General features: G+C 36.6%; 1 protein-coding gene across 3 annotated transcripts in view; it reads left to right on the forward strand.

Annotated features, from left to right (window-relative positions):
* LOC310721233 (phospholipid-transporting ATPase ABCA1) overlaps positions 1 to 22154 on the forward strand; it is a 168797-nt gene that overhangs the window by 44238 nt on the left and 102405 nt on the right. For all 3 annotated transcript variants that reach the window (XM_083532642.1, XM_083532641.1, XM_083532640.1), the window contains exons 10-14: positions 2123 to 2262; positions 4384 to 4500; positions 11945 to 12142; positions 15554 to 15750; positions 16309 to 16485. In XM_083532642.1, the coding sequence (XP_083388768.1) occupies positions 2123 to 2262; positions 4384 to 4500; positions 11945 to 12142; positions 15554 to 15750; positions 16309 to 16485 (829 nt within the window). The remainder of the gene's footprint in view (positions 1 to 2122; positions 2263 to 4383; positions 4501 to 11944; positions 12143 to 15553; positions 15751 to 16308; positions 16486 to 22154) is intronic.

Here is a 22154-nt window from a genome sequence, read left to right on the forward strand (position 1 = left end):
CACCTACGATGACAATTTCAGACCCCTCCATGATTTCTAAGTGGGAGAACTTGCAAAATAGCAGAGTGTTCAAATACCTATTTTCCTCACTGTATATATATATATATATATATATATATATATATATATATATATATATATATATATATATATATATATATATATATATATAATTATATAATTTTCTTCTTCTTTTTCTTGCCATTATAAGCTTGCTAGCAAGGTCCCAACCAAGGGCATCCTTCTGAGACGTGTTCATTAACATTCTTTATTCATTTATGCCTCCTTAGAAACTGTCTGGTTGGGGTTGAGGGGTTTAAATTAGGCTGCATTGTATCTCAGAGTAACTGTTGCTACCTGTAAGAAAAAATGCACTAATTAAAATAAATTAACATTACAAAAATTCAACAATTGGTGGCTAGACATACTATATAATAGTCGAACTCCTATAAATCAGTCATGCTTAACATGCAAGAGTTAAGAATTAAGAAAAAAATATTCTTTGTTGATAGAGTTTATAAACCCTAATAAGAATTACTTCTTATATAATTATGCATGATAGGCCTTTGGTGAAACATTTGTTCGGGATCTAAAAGCTTATGAAAATATTCACAATTGACCTCCCGGAGCTTTTCAGACTGAACCTTAATATTCTCAACACTGCGAAAGAAATCTGTTGCTCATCTCTGTTATTCACTTTGATTCTCTGAACACAGCTTATTGTAGTGGTTCATTTATTTTTTTCTTATATATTTAATTTTTGATACTGTACATTGTTTTATAGAATATATATGGAACATCATCAAAACAAAGCTGTGCCATGTATTATATTAATTAGTATTAATGCTAATTTATTAGAAAGGCCAAACCTCTGTCTTCTCTTTTTTTCTTTTGCGTCGCTTGGGCTCTTCACTCTAATGACACAATACTCCAGTAACACTCATCTTTGTACAGTCCACACGTGGCTCATTTGTGTTTTCAGCCTAATTGCTATCTGCCTTTTCTTGTGATTTCTCATTTTTCCTGTTGGGTTTATTAATGCAGATATCTCCATTATCACAAGAGCGTTCAACACTGGGTTGAACTTGTTACAACACATCTATAGAGGTTGAATCCTTAAGGATTAAACACAGTTTGCATTTTGTGTTCTCTCCCAGAGCCCCAACACACCTGAGGATAATGTGTTTGGCTCAGGTGTGTTGTGAGAAGTCCATAGCGCTCACTCCAATTCGGTTTCTTAATGAGTTTTACAATGCTGTTAAATTCTGGATTCTGGAAAACAGAGAACTTAAAAAACATCAAACCACATGCCATAGAACTGTTGAAAGGAATTGGAGCTGTTGGTTTGGATTTGCCATGTTACTGTGTCATGGCTTATTTGCATAGAACTAAGAAAATCTCAATTCAAATGTCGCTTGTTGCGCTGTTGTCGTTGAAATTGCAGCTTTGTGTCGCACGTGTACGTGGAAAATGAAGGGGTGGTTGTTGCTTTGTCGTGCTAGTGTGAATACAAGGTTGCAACCACCAAAGACAAAACTTATGTCAAGATAGAATATTTGTTATGTATACTGCCTTGACAATATCAAACTCCGTGGTACACATTTGGTGTCTAGTTTAAAAGTAAAAATAACATGATAATATATAAAGAATTATTATAAAGATTACTCTTGTACAGATTATTTGTGGGTTTTTTTTTGTTTTTTTGTAGTGATTGGAAAGCTTTACATTTTTTCCCACAAACCACTGTTTTTGATAATCCTGACACTTGCGTAAGCAGTCAAGTATATTTTAGAACAAATAGTCATTACGTATTCATCACTTCCAAACTGTCTCAGCATTCTTCTTCTGCCCCGTTAGCAATTTATGCCTCCTGTCATTGGTAGTTATTTTTCCTCAAACATTTTGTTTGCCTTCAGTTTTTAGACTGCTGTTCCTGTTGAATTTGCAAGATGCTCATGTGTTTGATGATAAATTGTGACAAATTGCAAATATATCACCCCCTTTCTTATTCTCTCTCTCTCTCTCTCTCTCTCTCTCTCTCTCTCTCTCTCTCTCTCTCTCTCTCTCTCTCTCTCTCTCTCTCTTTCACCCTCTCACCCTCTTTCCCATTCATTTCCTGAAGGTGAATTCTGTCAGAATTTGATTGACATGCTGACAGGAACTCCCTCCTTGCGTCTTTTCTGGACTAGTCTCCGCCCACTCCTTCAGGGACGCATCCTCTACACTCCGGACACGCCCTTTACGCGGAGGGTTATGGCAAAGGTAGCAAGGGCACATACACAAGGGCACAAACACAAACTTATTTAATAGGTTTGCAAGATGAATGGCTTGTGGGATCTTTTTCAAAAAATCCCTAACACACACGCACACACACACACACACACACACACACATATACACACACACACACACACACACACACACATACACACACGCACAATAAGCAGAGTTAGATGTAATGTCAGCGACATAATGAGGATAAGACTATTTATCTGAGCTGTGTGTGTGTGTGTGTGTGTGTGTGTGTGTGTGTGTGTGTGTGTCTGTGTGTGTGTGTGTGTGTGTGTGTGTGTGTGTGTGTGTGTGTGTAAACAGCGATATTTTGCCACACTGAGCCTAGCTCATAGTGTTCCCTTGGGGATGAAGTGAGTGAAGGAGCAGCATTTGGTTATGGCTTCAAATTAGGTGCAGAACACACACACACACACACACACACACACACACACACACACACACACACACATACATACACACACAATAAAGATGTAGGACTAGGTGAATGTCTGTCTTATCCTCATTATCTTACTGATTTACATCTACCTCTTCTCACTTAATCTGTGTCAGTGCATGTCGGAATGTGTGTTTGTGTGTGTGTGTGTGTGTGTTTGAGGGTGTATGAGTGCCTGTTTATGCAGTAAACAACCTCACCCAGTTTGATTGATAGATATAAAGCTTCTGATGCAGTGCAGTAACACACTCAGTTCACTGCATTATGATTCTGATTGGGTTTCGCCATGCTTTGCTTATATTAATAACACTAAGATCAACACAACAGATGCTTAGGGGCAATGGATGTAGGTTTAAGTTTAATTAGCTGACTTAAAAAAGTAAAAAGCATTCACCCTATCAGGACATGAGGACCCCCAAAGGCCTTCAATAGCAAAAAATAGTGAAAAAAATAAACCAAAATAAGCCATTTCTCAGCGAGAGAGACGGCGTTCATCTCGCTCTTGTCCACAGCAGTGAAATACACTTGAGTAATTATACTTATAAATGATTGTGGTGTATTTGTTTTTTACTCAAGTGTGGTTGAAACTGAATCCTTATCCTCATCCTCGTACTTAATTACGCTTGCAAAAAAAAAAAAACGTGTACTTTTATTTTCTATTCGGTACGCTCTAATAAGAATCCATTAAAACACTTTTCTTTCTTTTCATCCAGCACATAACACTACGTTATTAACAGTTGAATTGATTCATTCAATCCACTATTTCTTTCTTTCAGCCTATCAGTATCGATTATTGATTTAGATCTGCAAGGATTTCGAGAATAAACTTTGTTTGCTACACAATGCAACATAATTAAACATAGTTCTTATTATTTATGTCTGAGTACTCGATTCTGATAGGCTGGATGATGTGATTGTGATTTATCTCTTACATATAGACATCACTGTTTATGTTTAAACAGCGGTTATAATACAATATCCACATAATTCACATTTCCGCAACCAATTTTTTATAGATTCTCAGGGGACAATACTATAGTAATGAAAATCTTTACTGCTATCCAAGCTGCACATTGACTACTTTAAAACTGATTTAAGTTTCAATTTTATATACAGTAATCCCTCGTTTATCGCAGGCGGTTTTGGAACTTGACCACCGCGATAAACGGACGCCACCCCAAAAATGCTATACAGTGTACTGTACAGTATTAACATTTTACTTCATTTCATAATTAATAATTATATTTGTATTAATATATTTCACTATTTTAACATGAGTCTCCATAAAAACAATTCCCTATAAGTTTTTAGGTCTATCTTGCTATCCAGGAGAGACCGGGAAAATCAGCCAAACAAATTAGTTATGTGGCAAACGCAATTCCACGATTCGAACCTCGGTAAAGCGTGGGATTACTGTATTGTCCTTTGAGAAGATATACGTAAATAGTTGGTGAAATGTGAGGGTGATACTGTATAGTACCATTAGAAAGGCCGATTTGTTATTTAGACATCAAAAATATCAATATAAAAAAATACAGTATACAAAAATTAATACAAATACAGTATGCATGAATGACATATACAGTAGTATGTGACTATTTTAACCTTTTTTGATGATTTGTTTGGTCCGTTTTGGTCTTTGTGTGTGTTTCCAGGCCAATAGCACCTTCAATGCTCTGGCTAAAGTCGGCGAACTGGCAGACACTTGGCTGAAAAATGAGGATGAGATCTGGAACTTTTTCCAGAACAGCAAGCAGATCAACACGCTCCGGGTGAGAGCCGCTCACCACACACATTACTGCTTTTTATTTATTTAGCACTTGCATTCATGCAGAATTACAGTAGCACCTGCTGTAAAGTGTAATAAATACAGTATGTGCACTTAATTTGCTTACATCTTGCTGCTAATGTATTCACCGCCAAATAGTAAAGTAGCAATTAATGATCATATCAGACCAAATTTTATTATCAGGTTATTTGTTTTGTTGGATTTGCAAGCTTTTGAATGAATTTTATAATACATCAGTCTGTTAACTCGGGTAATGTACAGTACATGCTTAGTCAAATTCTCAATGAATTCTAATCTGCATTAGAAATGTGTTCCAAGCTATTTACACCCTGGCCTGTAGAGTACATGATGTGTGAAGTGTCAGCTAACTGTTGCCTGTTCAGCCTGAGCTGCTTAGCACAGAATATAGATGATAAAGTATTTAAATATTTTCCATCTTAAAATCTTATTATAGCAGTCCTGAGAAAATGGTAAGATGTGTTACATGTGTTATACTGTGTGTGTGTGTGTGTGTGTGTGTGTGTGTGTGTGTGTGTGTGTATGTATGTGTGTATATATATATATATATATATATATATATATATATATATATATATATATATATATATATATATATGCAGTATTATTATTAGGCATTGTATATACATTCAAACACACTCAAATATACACTCAAATACTATTCAAATATTTTTATAAAAAATTCACACTTGACGTTCTACTTTGTCACCTTAAAGGTCACTTGGTTTTTAAATACACAAGAGATTAGGTTTGGTTATAAATGTTGCACAGTAATACCATACCCATAGCCTACCATTATTATTACACACATTATATTATAGATGAACTTCAAATCAAATGTAAATATGCAAATATGACCTCGGTTCAGTTTTTTTTTAGGTGACACAGTCTGACACAGTTGCTTAAGTGCTTGGGTACTGTATTATGACCTTAAATTTAGAACCCCAGAAGATAGATAGATAGATAGATAGATAGATAGATAGATAGATAGATAGATAGATAGATAGATAGATAGATAGATAGATAGATAGATAGATAGATAGATAGATAGATAGATAGATAGATAGATAGATAGATAGATAGATAGATAGATAGATTCCAGATTTTGTTTGCTTTAATTTATTCATGTGTCAGTTTGTTTGCATGTATATATACATAGAGAGAGAGAGAGAGAGAGAGAGAGAGAGAGAGAGAGAGAGAGAGAGAGAAAGAGAGAGAACTGTAATTATTCTTTGAGTAACTCGAGTAATTCAATTACAAAAATTCTTCGATTCATTTAATTTATTAATTTAATTAATTGTTTAGTGCTAAATTCTGGAACGCTCTGGACAGGTAACACAGAAGACGTTGCAAAATCCAAAGTTCGGGATCATTTCAAACTAAAACATAAAGAAAACACCGTACAGTGCGGTTACTGTTTTTAAAAGTCATTTGAAATTGATTTATTATTATTTTTTTTATATACAGTAAAAAAAGTCCGCATTGGCGGCGTATAGCATGTAGTGAAGCACGTTTTTAAAGCAGCTTTCCGGAGACAAGAAAACCACATCGCGATACTGTGTGAGATTTAATAAGTAAATACATGAGTAAGAATAATAATGCGTTCCATTAAACAAATAGTTTCTCAGCTTACTCTACGTGGCAACTGTATTTCTATTTTGAAATAATGTCAATTAAATGCACTAAATGGGTTTAGTTTTAAAAAAAACAAATTAATTGTTTTTTTAAGACACCTGTCTTATTGTCTTTCTCTGATTTAATATTGCTATTTAATAAAGAAAAAGTATTTCTTATCATATTACACGAATAATTGTTACAATACACAATTACTAAAACAATCAATAGCTACAGCCCTATTATAAATAATCAAATAAATGAAACAGCAACATAATAAGATCCAGATTTACATTAAAGACTTTTTAGTATTATTATTCTTAGAAGCCTCACATGACTGTGCACTCATTGTATTCTTTGTATCAGTGACAGTATTGTTATAGGATTGGGAGGAGAACATAAATTTCCATCCTTCCACCTGAATGAGGAAATGGTGAGTCAGTGGTGCTAGTCACCAGAGTACTCATTACCCTTAGCGTAACCTTTAGAGACACATGCAAGACTATTCCCTCGGTCTTAATTCTTCTTCTAATTATTCTCTCTCTCTCTCTCTCTCTCTCTCTCTCTCTCTCTCTCTCTCTCTCTCTCTCTCTCTCTCTCTCTCTCTCTCTCTCGCTCTCTCTCTCTCGCCTTTAAAGATTTGGTTCAGTGTTAATAGCTTTCTTCCTGACCCTCTTTCTCAATGGCGCCTTAATTATTTGGGTCACTTCTACAGGTAGCTCTGCCTTCACCATTGAAACCGTGCTTGATATTTTAGAGAAAGTATATTTCTCTTTTCCACTGTTACAGAAGAATAATGAAAAATGTAATGGATGACTGAATGAAAAGAGATTAGCACTAACCATTTAAGCTCAATTCTTAAAAGCCAGCAACTCAAGAGCCAAAGTGCCCAATTTCTAGGAATTGCTTTTGAAAAGAAAATACCACTGATTAGAAGCTTTTAAATGGAATATCTGATCTTAAGTAGTGCCTATAGTGATGGTACATTTTCCCTCAGAAAATTATGGCGTTAAGTCAAGCTATTTCAAATATGTACATACCAGATTCACAACTTTTAACCTAAAATGTTGTGTATTTCAAAAATCTAACAAATAACTGTTTTTTTATGTAGAATTGTAGGCGTTCATGGTTTATCAGATTTTAAAAAATCTATAAAAATTTAAAGGGTAGAGTATATACACTCGATGGAAAATATGTATACAATGTCTTTAACTAAAACTAGAACTAAAAGGCCTAAAACACAGGCCTAAAAGCATAACAGTGCCACTGTGAACAAAGCAAGCTCCATAGACATCGTTTCCCCAGGTTGGTGTAAAAGAACAAGTTGCCTACACAGAAACCCGAACTTAAACATGCTGAACACCTTTGAGATAAACTGGAATGTGGACTCTGCCCCAGGCTTACTCACCCAACATCAGATCTTGACCTCATTAATTCTCTGGTGGATGAATGTCTAAAACTCCTACAGCTACCTTCCAAAAAAACAGAAGAAATCTTCTGTAAAATAGTGGAGGTTTTTATAATGGCAGTGGGGGACACATTTTTAAATGGGATTTAGGAAGTCAGGTGCACAAAAAGCTTTGGCTATACAGTGTAAAAATGTTTTATGTGTAATATTTGTTATATACAGAACGTTATATACACCAATCAGGCATAACTTTATGGCCACTGATCAGGCAAAACACTATGACCACCTGCCTTAAATTTTGTTGGTCCACTTTTTGTTCTCAAAACAGTCCTGACCCACCAAGAAATAACTTCTCCAGCAATCTGGGCTACAGGAGCTCGTCTGTTGGATCGGACCACACGGTCCAGCCTTTTCTCCCCACGTGCATCAATGAGCCTTGGCTGCACATGACCCTGTCACCAGTTCACCACTGTTTTCCTTTCTTGGAGCACTTTTGATAGACACTGGCCACTGAAAACCGAGAACATCCCATAATACCTGCAGTTTTGGAAAGGCTCTGTACCAGTCGTCTAGCCATCACAATTTGGCCCTGGTCAAAATCAAATCCTTACGCTTGCCATATTTTTCCTGCTTCTCTACAAAATATTTACTTGCTGCCTAATAAATCCCACCCACTAACAGGTGCCAAGATGAAGAGCTAATCAGTGTTATTCACTTCACCAGTCATAATGTTATGCCTGATTGGTGTATAACATTTGTAAAAGCGTAATATACCGTAATAATGCAAGTCAATTTAGTGTGTGTACATGACCTAGTATATCATATAGTAATGGTAAATATAGCGTATTATATAATACACATCCATCGTTCATAATTGTGTAACATAATGTAATAGTGCAACATAACATCATGCATTTTGAGGTAACAGTAAAACAATGTGTAACAGTATAATGTTACAGAAAAATGTAACTTATAGTGTAACATTGTACAATGTGACATAACAGAACACAACATAGAGGAGCACAACATAACACTATGAAGAATATTTGTAAGAATTATGTAGCAATACATTTTAACAAAGCATTATACATTAAATGTTATTGTATTATGATTTCTTTGTATGAACGTTTTTGTTCTTTGCTTGACAAAAAGTAAAAGATCAGTTCAGAAAAAATCAGCTATATGCCTCACTGACGGTAAAAGAAAAATAAAATAGATTACACGTCCACTAATTGAAGTCTCTAGACTCACAGTCAAAAGAAAATGTACATTTTTGAATGCTTCCCAGAAACTAAGGAAATTAAAGGAAGAAACTAAAGGGATTAGTAGAAAGCATAGCATAACCTGAGATTTGTTTAGGATAATTAAAAAGAAAGAATGCACTTGTTTGGCAAAGATTGAATGTTTAAACTGTGCCCTAATACTTTTTCATGGTATTTGTTATGCTTTGGAGCAGATGAATGGTTTTATGACTCTTGAATTTTAACAGTTATATTACAAGTCCAATAAAAAATGGGGATACTGTTTAAAATGTAAATAAAAACAGAATGCACTGATTTGCCAATCCTATAAACCTATAAAATAAAAAAAAAATTCACAATAGAAAAAACTATTTTAAGGTTAGAAATAAGGTTATTTTGAATGTTATGGCTGAAACACATAATATAACAATTACCAACAGTCCGTAAAGTTGTGTGAACTGATGGGACAAGTTGCTGAAGTTTTGGGAAAGGAATGTTGTCTGATTCGGGTCTGATACAGGATTCTATCTGCTCAACAGTCCTTGGTCTTTTTTGCTCTATTTTAAATTTTTTTGTTCCAAATGTTTTTAATTTGTGAAAGGTCTGGACTACAAACAGGCCAGTTTAGCACTCAGACTTAACTACTAAGAAAGCCATGCTGTTGTAATAGATGCAGTATGCCTCAGTCCATTTTAAAACTTTGGTCCAGAGAAGAAGGTGTTTTAGGATCATGTTCACGTATGGCTTCTTCTTTGCATTATAGAGCTTTAACCTGCATTTTTTGGATGACTCTGATTTATATCACAAATATATACCTGTTTTTAATGCAGTGTCACCTGAGGACAGAAAAATCAGGATCATCCATTATTGATTTTTGCCCTTGTCTTTTGCGGCCACATCATTTGTTTTTGTTTTGTTTTTCAGATTATTGATTATTGAGATTAATGATATTATGTACTGGAGTTAATGAGATTTTCTTCTTCACAGTTTTATGTTGAGGAATTTTATTTTTAAGTTCTTCCTCGATTTGTTGAGACAGTTTTTTCACAGATTGGTGTGAATCTTTACCTCTAAGAGACTCTCTAAGAAATAATTGTTTTTTACTTAATCATGTTTCCAATTTAACTAATTAGTTGAAAAATGTTCCTCCAGCTGTACTTACACTTACTTCTTTTTAAGAGGTATTGTGGACATCAAATTTTAAATTAATACCAAATAATTTATTTCTTAAAATAATACATTTCTGTAAATTTCTTAAAATGTTACATAACATTTAATATAATTTCTGTGTATCATTGTGAAAAAACATGGGTTTATGAGATTTGCAAATCACTGCATTCTGTTTTTATTTAGAATAGCCTTTATTTGTCACATATTCGTTACAGCATGGTGAAATTCGTTCTTTGCATATCCCAACTGCTCAGAAGCTGGGGTTAGTGTGCAGGGTCGGCAATGATACGGCGCCCCTAGAGCACAAAGGGGTTAAGGGCCTTGCTCAAGGGCCCAAGAGTGGCAGCTTGGCGATACCAGGGTTTGAACCCCCGACCTTCCATTCAGTAACCCAGCACCTTAACCACTGAGCTACCACTTCCCCCATACAGCATTACAATTTTTTTTTGGAATCAGGATTGTACATCAGAAATAAATAGCATGAATAAAGATTATTTCTAGGGAGGTACTTAACCGAACAACAAACATCACTAAATCATTTCACAAATTAAACCATGCTGCTTGAATCACTGTTTGTCTATTAATAAACAATGATTGGCTCCTTAACTCACGTGTGAATCGAATCCTCTGTGATGCCTGTGTAGGAGGAACAATTAGGTAAAGGGGCCTTTGTTCTACATGGTTACGCTTATTCGGTCACATATGCTCATAGACGAGACAAGCTTGCTCTCACACACATTTGAAACTGCAGGACGATTTGCATTTAAATTAGCAGATCTTTTCATTAAGTCATACGTGGCCAGCTGGAACGGTAATGTCATAAACCTGAGCACTCAGGTATGTGAGTGTGTCTGGATGTGTCTGGATGAGTAAACTGAAAGAGCGAAGAAGAAATGGTTGGAATCCAGCTGTATCCTTGTAGCAAATATAAAAGCCACTGATAAAAGAGAAAAGTGCGAACAGAATGTACAAAAAAGAATGGGGGAGAGAGAGAAAGAGAGAGCGAGAGAGAGAGAGAGAGAGAGAGAGAGAGAGAGAGAGAGAGAGAGAGAGAGAGTCTTCAAGCATGTGCATGTGTCCAACGAGCGCCACCATTATTTTTGTTTATTTCTTCCTGTGCTGAAGAGAAACACTGCCATCTAGCTTAATGCCACTAATTGATTATAGAGTGGAGAGAAATGCAGGGTGAAGAGAGAGAGAGAGAGAGAGAGAGAGAGAGAGAGAGAGAGAGAGAGAGAGAGAGAGTGAAAGAAAAGAATGCAAGAAAGTAAGAGACAGATTCTAAAAGCACTGCAAATGGCAGTAGATTAGTGGTAGAAAGAAGACCTACTTTTTAAGAGTAACCATATTTTGCTGCTTGTGATTTGGAACACTGTCGCTGGCCTAATCGAAATTTTTCTTACAAATATTTTTTTTATATTACTCAGATATACACTGGCTTCTTTTGACTGCACTAAATAGCACCCCGCATTAGTTCTTATAAAGGTTCTGCTGATGTTGAGCGAATGATTAAATCGGATTTTACAAATGGTGGTCACGCACTTGGAAAGCTAAACATGACAATGTGGTTGCTCATCATGAGCAAGGTTAGATCTACTGTTTGATTTCCATGAGCTGAAAATGGAAAGAGGGAGATTTCCAAGCTTGGAGCAACAGGTAGCTTTCTATGACAGTGGGAATACATTTCCTAAAGCATAAAAAGCCCATTAGGTAGCAAGTCTACAGGATAAGGGTTGGACCTGCATGTTGGTAGAGCGCCATGTGCACAGTAGAAACCTCTTTGTTTGTCCTCAGCAGGTCGCTCCTCAGTGATAGGGTTGAGGGTAAATTCTGTGGTAGGTAGTAGGTACAGTAGGAGCTAGTTCATTTCAGGTAGCTGATCTACCTGAATAAGTTTGGAGCAAGAACTTTGCAGGGTAATTTAGGTGGTAGACATCTTAAATACAACAATGACACATTTTATGTTCCTCTTTCAGGCCATGCTGCAGAACCCACTTGTTTCTGCAGTTCTGGATCAGCAGCTGAACGGGAGCAGATTGTCTTCAGCGCTTATCGCGAATTTTCTGTTCAACGGTAATGAAAAAGACCGGCCTGCAGGGATGCCGGCATTTGACTGGAGAAACGTCTTCAACACCACCAGTCAGGTTGCAAAACTCATCAAGCAGGTCATGGCGGTAAGTCTACGTTCTAGGTTTGTTTATGTCTACCATACTTTTTGTTGCTCTATACCAATGCGCTCTTCTAGAAAAACACTGTAAATATTTAAGCTATAAAGAATTAATCTGACCCAAGAAATGGATCTCCAGTTTTTTTTGTTTGAAGAGAAATATGTAAAATTTAACTAGGCATTTTCTTTCAAAAGGTACAGCATAAAATATTAGCAAAAAACAAGACGGTGATTTGGAACAGGTTTGGAGTTGACTTTTGCCTTAGAGTACATGGGCTGTAGCTAAAGGAACATGGGGATAGATCAAATGGAATAGATTCTGAGAAAAAGTTGCGAAGTGAAAAATATCTACGATTGGTCAGGCAGGTGGTCATTTTTTTTTCAGAAGAATTTAGCAGATACAAAGGCCTGGCAGATCTCCAGGTACAGGTTTTGAGTTTAGCTCTGCAGGGTAGTAGATCAAGCAGAACACCAAAGTGTGCTAGATATCTAGAAGTTTGGAGTATGCCTTGTAGGTAAGCATGTCTCAGTGAGACTGGGAGATGCTAAACTCTGCATAATTGAAGGCGTCTTGGAGCATAGTGAATGCTAAACTCTGGATGAGCGGGATGGTAGATCTTCATCATGGTTCTGGAGCATGGTTGAGCATGAGCATCCATCAATATGAATAGTTTTCATAACAACAAGATAAGAACCACTATGGGCATATGCACTGTATTCAATCAGTGTTCACATCTTGAAAGAGGACCATGAAAGGCCTCCTGCGTGCTGCATTATATAGAAATAAAATAACATGGAAATCGCAAGAGCATAATTAAACTGAAGCGTCTCAATCTGCTGCTCTCAAAAATGTGTAGGCATGTGCACAAGCCTCTCAGACCCCTACTGATCCTCTGCCTGCTATTTGGACATATAATCACTTTGCATGCTGAAGCAATGTAAATGTAGTCATGTTTATTTTTAGTATTCCCCCATCGCATGTCTTTTTCACTACCCTGCTATGTTTCCCTTTCAATTTCATTTCGTTCCTTTTTTTTTTCTGCTTTTTTTCTCCCTCTTGTGATGGATGGCAGTTCCACCACTGATGATACTGGTAATTCATATTTCTGATTAAATTAATGGCCTTATTGAGCATAGGAACTTTGTCACGGCTGAGTATTGGTGACGTTTTTTTTATGGATTACTGTGCCATACCAAAAAAGGCATGCCATCTATTACAAGAGTCAAAAGTGAACTGGCATTGAAAACACATTAGTAAAATGAACATAAATTAGGAGAGAAGATTACCTGTGCAGAAAGTAAGATAAGAAGCAAAGACTATTTCCTTATAAAGAGTAGGAAGTTTCAGCTTATTAAAGCAATGTCAGGTTCACTTCTTTGCTTTGTTACTATGACAGTACACATTTTTCAACAATGCTTTGTAGTTTCCCCTGGTGCTTTCTGACTGGAGGCCATTCTTTCAATCTCTTTTTCCTCTTTATTCCTTGCTCTGTATGCTTCTCATTTTACTAGGCTCTGCCTATTACAGTTACAATCTCTAAACATATACTCCTCACCGAAAGCTTCTAAAATCCAGAAGTTTATAGAATTTGTGAATTGTGGACATTTCCCTCCCAAACTACTGTTAAATTAAGACAAAGTGTGTCTGAGATAAAGAGGAACTAAAATAATAACAGTTTATTTTTGGGAAAGAGAATCCAGATTTAGGAATTATTGTTGATCATTTAGAAATGTATAAATGAATCCAAAATATATAAAAAAATATGTTGAATGGAAATAACAAAACTTTGAAAATAAGCTAATTAAATGGTGCTTTGCAACTGTGCTACAAGGTCATGCATTCAAAATTGCAGCTTATTTGAATAGGAAGCACGTTTGCTGGCAAAGGATTCTGCTGTCGCTGGTATGCAGTATAATGGATAAGAGCAGAGGGATAATTCTCTGCCGCACAATCACATCATAATGAAAATTACATGTATAAAGACAGACAATGCAGGATTTTTTATTTACGCATGTGCTGAGGACTACTTAGTTGGAATATAAATGAACCCTTTTCCCTTTTGAACTGGTGGCACTGTATTGTGTTTGTATGGCTATATAGTTTAAAGACATGCGAATGTTGTAGCATTCTTAAGTATTCCATATGTCAGTATGTTCGTTAATGATAATAAATAACTACATCCCATTCCAACAACACTGATCGATAATTCCTTACACACAGATTGCAGCAGTGCAAACAAAAAAATTGTAAAATGAATTTTGATACTATGGATAAAAAATTTATGTTTTTTCCCTTCTGGTTTAGGTTGAGATACTTCTCTATACTTCTGCAATAAATAATTGTTACGTAGACACTAAATAACAATAAATGTAATACTGTTGTGTGCTTGAGCAATTCAATTCCTACTGTTTTATGAGAATGCTGGATCTTGCACATACAGTACTTGGAGGCACACGGTTGTATAGGATGCCTTTGGATGTGGCACCATGAAATCTTCCCTTCACTTGCACTAGGAGATCCAAACCAGTTCCAGCATGGCAATGCCCCCCTGTGCACAAAGCCAACTCCATGAAGATATGCTTTACATGAGTTGAAAAGGAAGATCTTTTATAGATCTGCTATAGAGCACTGACCTCAACCCTGTTCAACACCTTTAGCATGTATTGGAACAATGACTGCCTTCTTACATCACCTACATCAGTACCTCACTTTACTAACACCCCTGAGGCTGGATAACCACAACTCTGCACAACTGCACACCAAAATATAGTGGAATATTCTCCCAGAAGAGTGGAGGTTATTATAACAGCAAATGGAGACTAAATGTGCAATGACAAATATTTAACTGATACTTGACACTAATTGTGACAAGTCATTCTGTTGTTGATACATTCAGTGAATAAAGCAATTGTGAATTGTGTGTCTAAATTGACACTGTAAATAAACAAAGATCAACTTCTTTCTGCTTTAGCCAGGAGATGTAGTTAATGTGAGTGGTGCAATTGCCCCTATGTGCTGCTGTGGGCCTTAGTAAAGCTGATAGCATGTCAGTTTTGCTGCGTTCTCTCTGATTTTAGTGAGACACTGCAGTGCGCTGGCTTTGGCCCATCACCCATGACTGCTCATTAGAGCTGAAAGGAAGAGCGGGTGAATGTAAGCTGCAAACAGATGATGGACTGGACTACACACCTACAAATCTTTCTTATGCTCTATCTGTCTATCTGGATAGCAGGCTACTGTACCTACTTCATCTGCTGTACTCTCTGTTCAACCCTGAACATGTGATTTCACAACTTAATTATTCTGATATGGGCTCTGTGTGTGGTGATAACTGTGTGTGTGTGTGTGTGTGTGTGTGTGTGTGTGTGTGTGTGTGTGTGTGTGTGTGTGTGTGTGTGTTTGTGTGTGTGTTGGCAGTGCTTCAATCTGGACAAGTTTAAGGCTATGGCTAGTGAAACAGTGTTGGTGGAACATGCCCTCAAGCTGATGGAGCAGGAGAACTTTTGGGCTGGAGTAGTTTTTACAGACCTGGATGCGGGCAGCCCATCACTCATCAGATATAAGATCCGCATGGACATAGAGGAAACTGAGAGGACAGATAAGATTAAAGACAGGTGTGTGAACCAAGTGTTGATCTTTCAGGACAAAGACAGATTCTGTTCTGTTACTTTCAGGAAAATCAACAACACTTCAGTCTGTGTACTATCAGTCAATACTTCCTCTGTTAATATTTACAATATATATACAGTACAGTATACAGCATACACAGTGTATATATATATATATATAAATATAAAAAAATATAAAATGCATTTAAATTTATTGAATTGAAATGTATATAAACACAGCTGCATTTTCATCGAGCTGGCTTTGTGCACAGGGCTGGAAAATGTCATGCTACTGCATCCAAAGACATCGTATGCAATTGCATGACTCAAACTTTGTGGTAACAATTTGCAGAAGAACAACATATAGCTGGAAAAGTCTGTCCCAATACTTATGTTCATATGGTGTTTTATTGCAAGGTAATTTTTTAAAAAAAGTTTACCCTTTTGATTGAGTCAATTCTGTCCTGTGTGTGTGTGTGTGTGTGTGTGTGTGTGTGTGTGTGTGTGTGTGTGTGTGTGTGTGTGTGTGTGTGTGTGTGTGTGTGTGTGCGTGTTTAATTAAAGGTCCTGGTTTCCATCAGCTCGTGATAACCCCTTTAACGATCTGCGCTATGTCAGAGGAGGCTTTGTGTATCTGCAAGACATTCTGGACCATGCTATCATACAGACATTCACAGGTGTTGGGAAAAAACTGGGGGTCTATATGCAGCAGATACCCTATCCATGCTATGTAGATGACGCGTGAGTACACTTTTTGTTTGGCTCTGTGTGTGTGTGTGTGTGTGTGTGTGTGTGTGTGTGTGTGTGTGTGTGTGTGTGTGTGTTTGTAAGTGGGTATTGATGGGTATTAAGGCTGTGTGTGTGGGTGGGTGACTTATTACTTCAATAAAGCCCACTGTACACAGGCATTTCCCTCACACATTCTAAACATGGACAAATTTCCCACTGGAACTGAATCCCCCCAGTCGCCCAATCTCTCTCTCTCTCTCTCTCTCTCTCTCTCTCTCTATTTCTCTCTCTCTCTCTCTCTCTCTCTCTCTCTCTCTCTTTCTCTCTATCTCTCTCTATCTCTAATCCTGATGGCCCAGTGCCCAATTCCTAGGCACTTGCCTGTGCAGAAATGTCAGTAGTTGATTAGATATTGAAGTGTAATGTAAACAGAAATAAATTGTGAAGGGAAAAAAATCTGTTTAGGCCTGATAAGATCGGTGAAGCTAATTTCATCACAGTTATTTTTTTCCCAATTCCCCAAATATCCTGTAAAAAAAAAAAAAACAAGTCAAAACTGATCAGTAACATTAATTAGTGTGGTCATGTGACATAGACAAACCGTAAAATATAAAATCCGTAAAACATACTTTAATCATTTTACAGAATATATTTTAGCATAGAATATATTTTGAAGAAATAATTTATTAATTCTACAGGTATTTACTGCAATATATTTACAGTCATTTCACAGAAATAATTAGAACATCATGCTTATGATGTCATTTTTACAGACTTTTACAACAGTGAAAATGCGTAAAGGCAACATCTTCTTTACTGCATTATCAAATAAAAACATTTTCTTGCAACTCAGTTCACTAGCAGTATGTGAAATGAGCACAAAAGGGTAACAAGAGGGCAACAATACTTAAAATACAAAAATAGACCCTTACCCTAGTTGGATAAACCATGTGTATTTTTGTTTGGGGCCAGTGGTGGCTCAATTGTTGACTCTGTAAGTCAGAAGTTCAAGGCCCAGCATGGCCAAGCTGCCACTGTTGGGCCCTTGAACAAGAACCTTGTCCCTTTCTGCTCCAGTTGCATGTTGTATATGTGACATGTAATATTATACTATAATATAATGCTTATATTTGATCCAGATAAGAGGTAAGAAAGGCAAACATCTAAAGAACCTAAACCTAAAGTTTATTTTTAATGGATGTTGGTCAGTTTTTTCACACACAATTTTTTTTTATGTATATTGCATTTTTATTTAAAGTGTATAAATCACAAGGCAGAAAAAAAAGACATGTTTTGGCAGTGTCTGAAAATAGTGATGAAAATGTAATTTAACCCAGTGATATCATGCTCCTCTAAAGGTTACCAATCCAAGGACAAATTAAGATAAATGCAGAAGATAGATAGATAGATAGATAGATAGATAGATAGATAGATAGATAGATAGATAGATAGATAGATAGATAGATAGATAGATAGATAGATAGATAGATAGATAGATAGATAAACGGACGGACGGACGGACGGACGGACGGACGGACGGACGGACGGACGGACGGACGGACGGACGGACAGACAGACAGACAGACAGACAGACAGACAGACAGACAGACAGACAGATAGATAGATAGATAGATAGATAGTACGTTGTCATTGCATAGTACAGGTACACTGCAACGAAATGCAGTTTTGCATCTACCAAAAGTGCAAATAGTAGCAATTGTGCAAATTGACGAGTGCAGATAAATATGTAAGTGTTCAGCATGTAATATATATGCACAAGTGGCAAAACATGATCATCAGGACATACCTGTCTGATACTGCAGCACACACCTTTATATCATTCACAGTCACCTGATCTCTAACCCATTTCTCTTTTCACTCTTCTGGTTTTTCTGATTTTGTGCTATCTTTTGATCTACATAAGTCTTGAAAATCCTGTGTGTGTGCATCACCTGACCTAGTTTGTGTTTTTGACCCTGCTCTTGCCTGACATTTTTGATAAGTCTGCCTGGTTCTGCATTACAATGATCCTCACTTGTAATTGCATCTGTCATAAGGTAGGTGAGACAGTTGCAGTTGCAGGTGAAAGTGATTTGAATATGTTTTTGCTTTCTATCTGGTTTTGTTAGCTTATTTTGTCTTGCACATTTGTTTTTCATGTTTAATTAGGGCACAATATCTTTCGTGTATTTGTAAATATTGTCTAGCCGCATTTTAGATGTTACTTTTGTTTTTTGTTTTTTATTATTGTTTTTAAGGGCATTGAAATCTGCAGTCTGATAATCACCTCCTTCACTGTGACAATAATCTTAAAAAAAAAAAATAATAAATCATGTCAGTTTGGAGTGAACACAAGCATTTTTATTGGCTGGTGAATTGTAATAGGTTACGTGTGTGTGTGTGTGTGTGTGTGTGTGTGTGTGTGTGTGTGTGTGTGTGTGTGTGTGTGTGTGTGTGTGTGTGTGTATATGTCACCAATTTCCCATGCAAGTTTACCTTATTTTAAATGTCTATTAAATTCCCTCATTGTTTAGTGCATCTAGTTTGCTTGACGACGACAAGCTCAATGAAGACATTAGTGCAGGATCACATTGCATCTGGCACCAGTGATAATGTGTTTATTGATTAAACTGTAGCACTTAGGGGCTCGGAAATCATGTTTTATAGATCTCACACGATGCCTGTTTGCCCCTGGCCTTTTGAAGCAACAGTATCTCAGGAATAGTGTGACTGAATTAATAAAGATCAAGTGTGTTTCATCTTAAAGTAAATCATTTGCTTTTGGTACTTCAAACAAAGCTTGAGATTGTGATACATCCTCAGTGACGCCTTGTTCAATTATACATCGAATGCAACGGATTGCGTGTGATTTGCGACATGGTCTGAGATAAACTGTCAGAAGTCACTTAAAAAACTCTGAGAAGATAGAATCCCTAACAGAGAGAAATGTTATGTTAGGTAGAAATTAATAACTCATAAGTATTCTTGGACACAATTCTACCTGACTAAAACCAACAAAAAACTACATTTTATATACACAATATGGGAAAAAGTATTGGGACACCTGACTTTTCCAACCACAAATGACCAGTTATCACAAATCTGAAAGTACACAATTGTATAGGAGTTCTTTGGAGCATTCAATTTATTCTTTACTTGAACAGGAGACCCAAACCTGTGGAGTGGAAGATCTTAATTGTCCTGCTATTGAGCTCTGACTTCAAACATATAACAGTAAATGGGGACTAAATGTGGAATGGGATGTTCAAAAAGCACAATCTTATGGTCAGGTGTCTACAAACCTTTGTCCATAAAATATACCTGCATGTTCATCCTTTGTTTCTAAAATCTTGTTACTCTGAAACAGGTGTGCATGGTTTGTGACATGCAGTGGTTGCTGGGAAATGTAGTTACAATGAAGCTACAGTAACAGCATTTGGTTGAACAAACAGGTGCTCAAGTGGGATTTAAGAACAGAAGTGATCAGATATGTAGCTTGAGGGACAAACAAAGACAGCAAACAAGACAGTATTAAATCATTAATTAAGTAATGAGGATGGGATCCTCTAGTGAGTCTGGTTCCTCTCACAGTTTCTTTCTCATATCATCTAAGGGAGTTTTTCCTCGCCACAGTCACCATGGCTGCTCATCAGGGATAAATACACATCGTTATACCTTAACTCTTAAATTCTGTAAAGCTGCTTAGAGACAATGTCTGTTGTGAAAAGCGCTATAGAAATAAACTTGACTTGATTACATTTTTTTGTCCACACTAATACATTTAAAAATGCATATTTTTCTTTCTGTATTGGCCTTTCGTCCACACTGAAAAAAAGGTTTTTAGTAAAAAAATGTTTTTTTATTTTTTATTTGACACATTTGAAAAACGCTGTTTTTGCATCGCAGTCCTTACTATGAAAGCAGAGGCTTGACGCATTTTTAGTCATGTGATGGCGCCTTTCCTCGAAATTACCGCAAAGTAAATTAACACCAGGCGAAAACGATGCCGATTGAATCATCTTACGTTTTACTCATGTGCAGTACAGGGACGTTTTCAGACATTTCAGTGCGGATGAACAACTTTTGGGAAGTGTTTTTGAGACAAAAACGCAATTTTGAAAATTAGTGTTGACGTACCCTTATTACACCCTAGGTCGGGCTAAATACTGAAATAAACTAGAAGTTTGTTCATATTGTAGGACACTGAACTAACTAAAATCAGAAGACACCAAAACCTAATACATAACAACAAAAAACTTATTTTGCAGACAGAAAAAAACAGCTTGGCCATTCCATTTCCCCCCATTACCTGCAAGAGAATTTGACTGTAGTGCTCATCTTGCATTACATTCTCGTGATCTTTAAATTCAAACATTGACATGACACTGTTAAATGATCTCATACGGAGATCAATTGAGCCTGCTGAGAAGCCGTTTCACTCTACCCTGCAAGAGTCCATTCTACAGAGGCCAATTTTTCATGTTCATACATTATTTTACAAGACTAAATGCATTTGCAGACCTCGAGAACCCAGGGTAAACAGTCTCCATCTTTCTTTCCTGCATTTCTGAATGATCTGATGATTTTATTAGATTTTTTTAACCCCTTTTTCTAAGCACTTCCGATCCCCCTGGAGACAGTGTAGGAGCGCTAGAATGATGGACAGGTAATGAAGAACAAATCCCTTCTTTCTCTGAGTTCTCAGACTTCATTTAGTGGCCACTGCAAAACAACAAGGTCAGGTTGATTCTGTGTGTGTGAGTGTGTATGTGTGTGAGAGAGAGAGCGAGAGAGAGAGAGAGAGAGAGAGAGAGAGAGAGAGAGAGAGAGAGAGAGAGAGAGAGAGAGAGAGAGAGAGAACCGGAGATATCAAAAGAGATGAATAGAGAGCATAAAACCTAGCAATCCTCCGGCTCCCTTAGCCATTTTCCCTTCTTGTCCCAGTGGACGCAGCCGGCCAGCATCAATTATTAATGCTCCCAAACAGCCATTTTGTTCATAAATTATACACAGAGAAGAAACACAAAAAAATAGATGCAGACAGAGAAAGAAAGAGAGCGAGACAGCGAAAGAAAGAATAAAATTGGAATTGTGTTCTCTGTCATTCCGTGTGTAAACATGTACTGAGAAAATGCCTCATCTGAAATACAAATGTAATTTAAAGCACTTGCTTTTCCTGCCCGTCAGAAAGCATTCACTACGTGACGTGCCACATCCGAGGGATGATGAGTTTGGAAACGAATGCACTTTGTCCTCATGCTCCTGAAATTAAGTCTATGTAATGTTCTTTTGCTTCATAAAGTATGCTTTATTCAGATGAAAGCCAAGTCTCGATGGACCGGACAAGCAGCTGCTCGCTTGGTTTATGAATATTAAGATGGACTGATGTTTTTTATTCAGGAAAGTTTGGGGTATTGAAGTGTGCAACACCTTGCAGACACACACACAGATGCTTGAGTATTGGTGTTTGTTTTTACCAAAAACCCACACTGTCAATGTATACATCATATTTCACAAACAAGACGCACCCCATAAAAAATTCGAAGAAAATTTCTGTTTTTGTATGGTTAGGAGTAAAATGTACAGGGAATACTCTTATAGGAAAACAAGGATGTGTAAAGCCGAAGTTATAGGCAGAATATATATATATATATATATATATATATATATATATATATATA

The sequence above is a fragment of the Silurus aristotelis genome (genome assembly GCF_946808225.1).
Source record: "Silurus aristotelis genome assembly, chromosome: 27".
Taxonomy (NCBI): Eukaryota; Metazoa; Chordata; class Actinopteri; order Siluriformes; family Siluridae; genus Silurus; species Silurus aristotelis.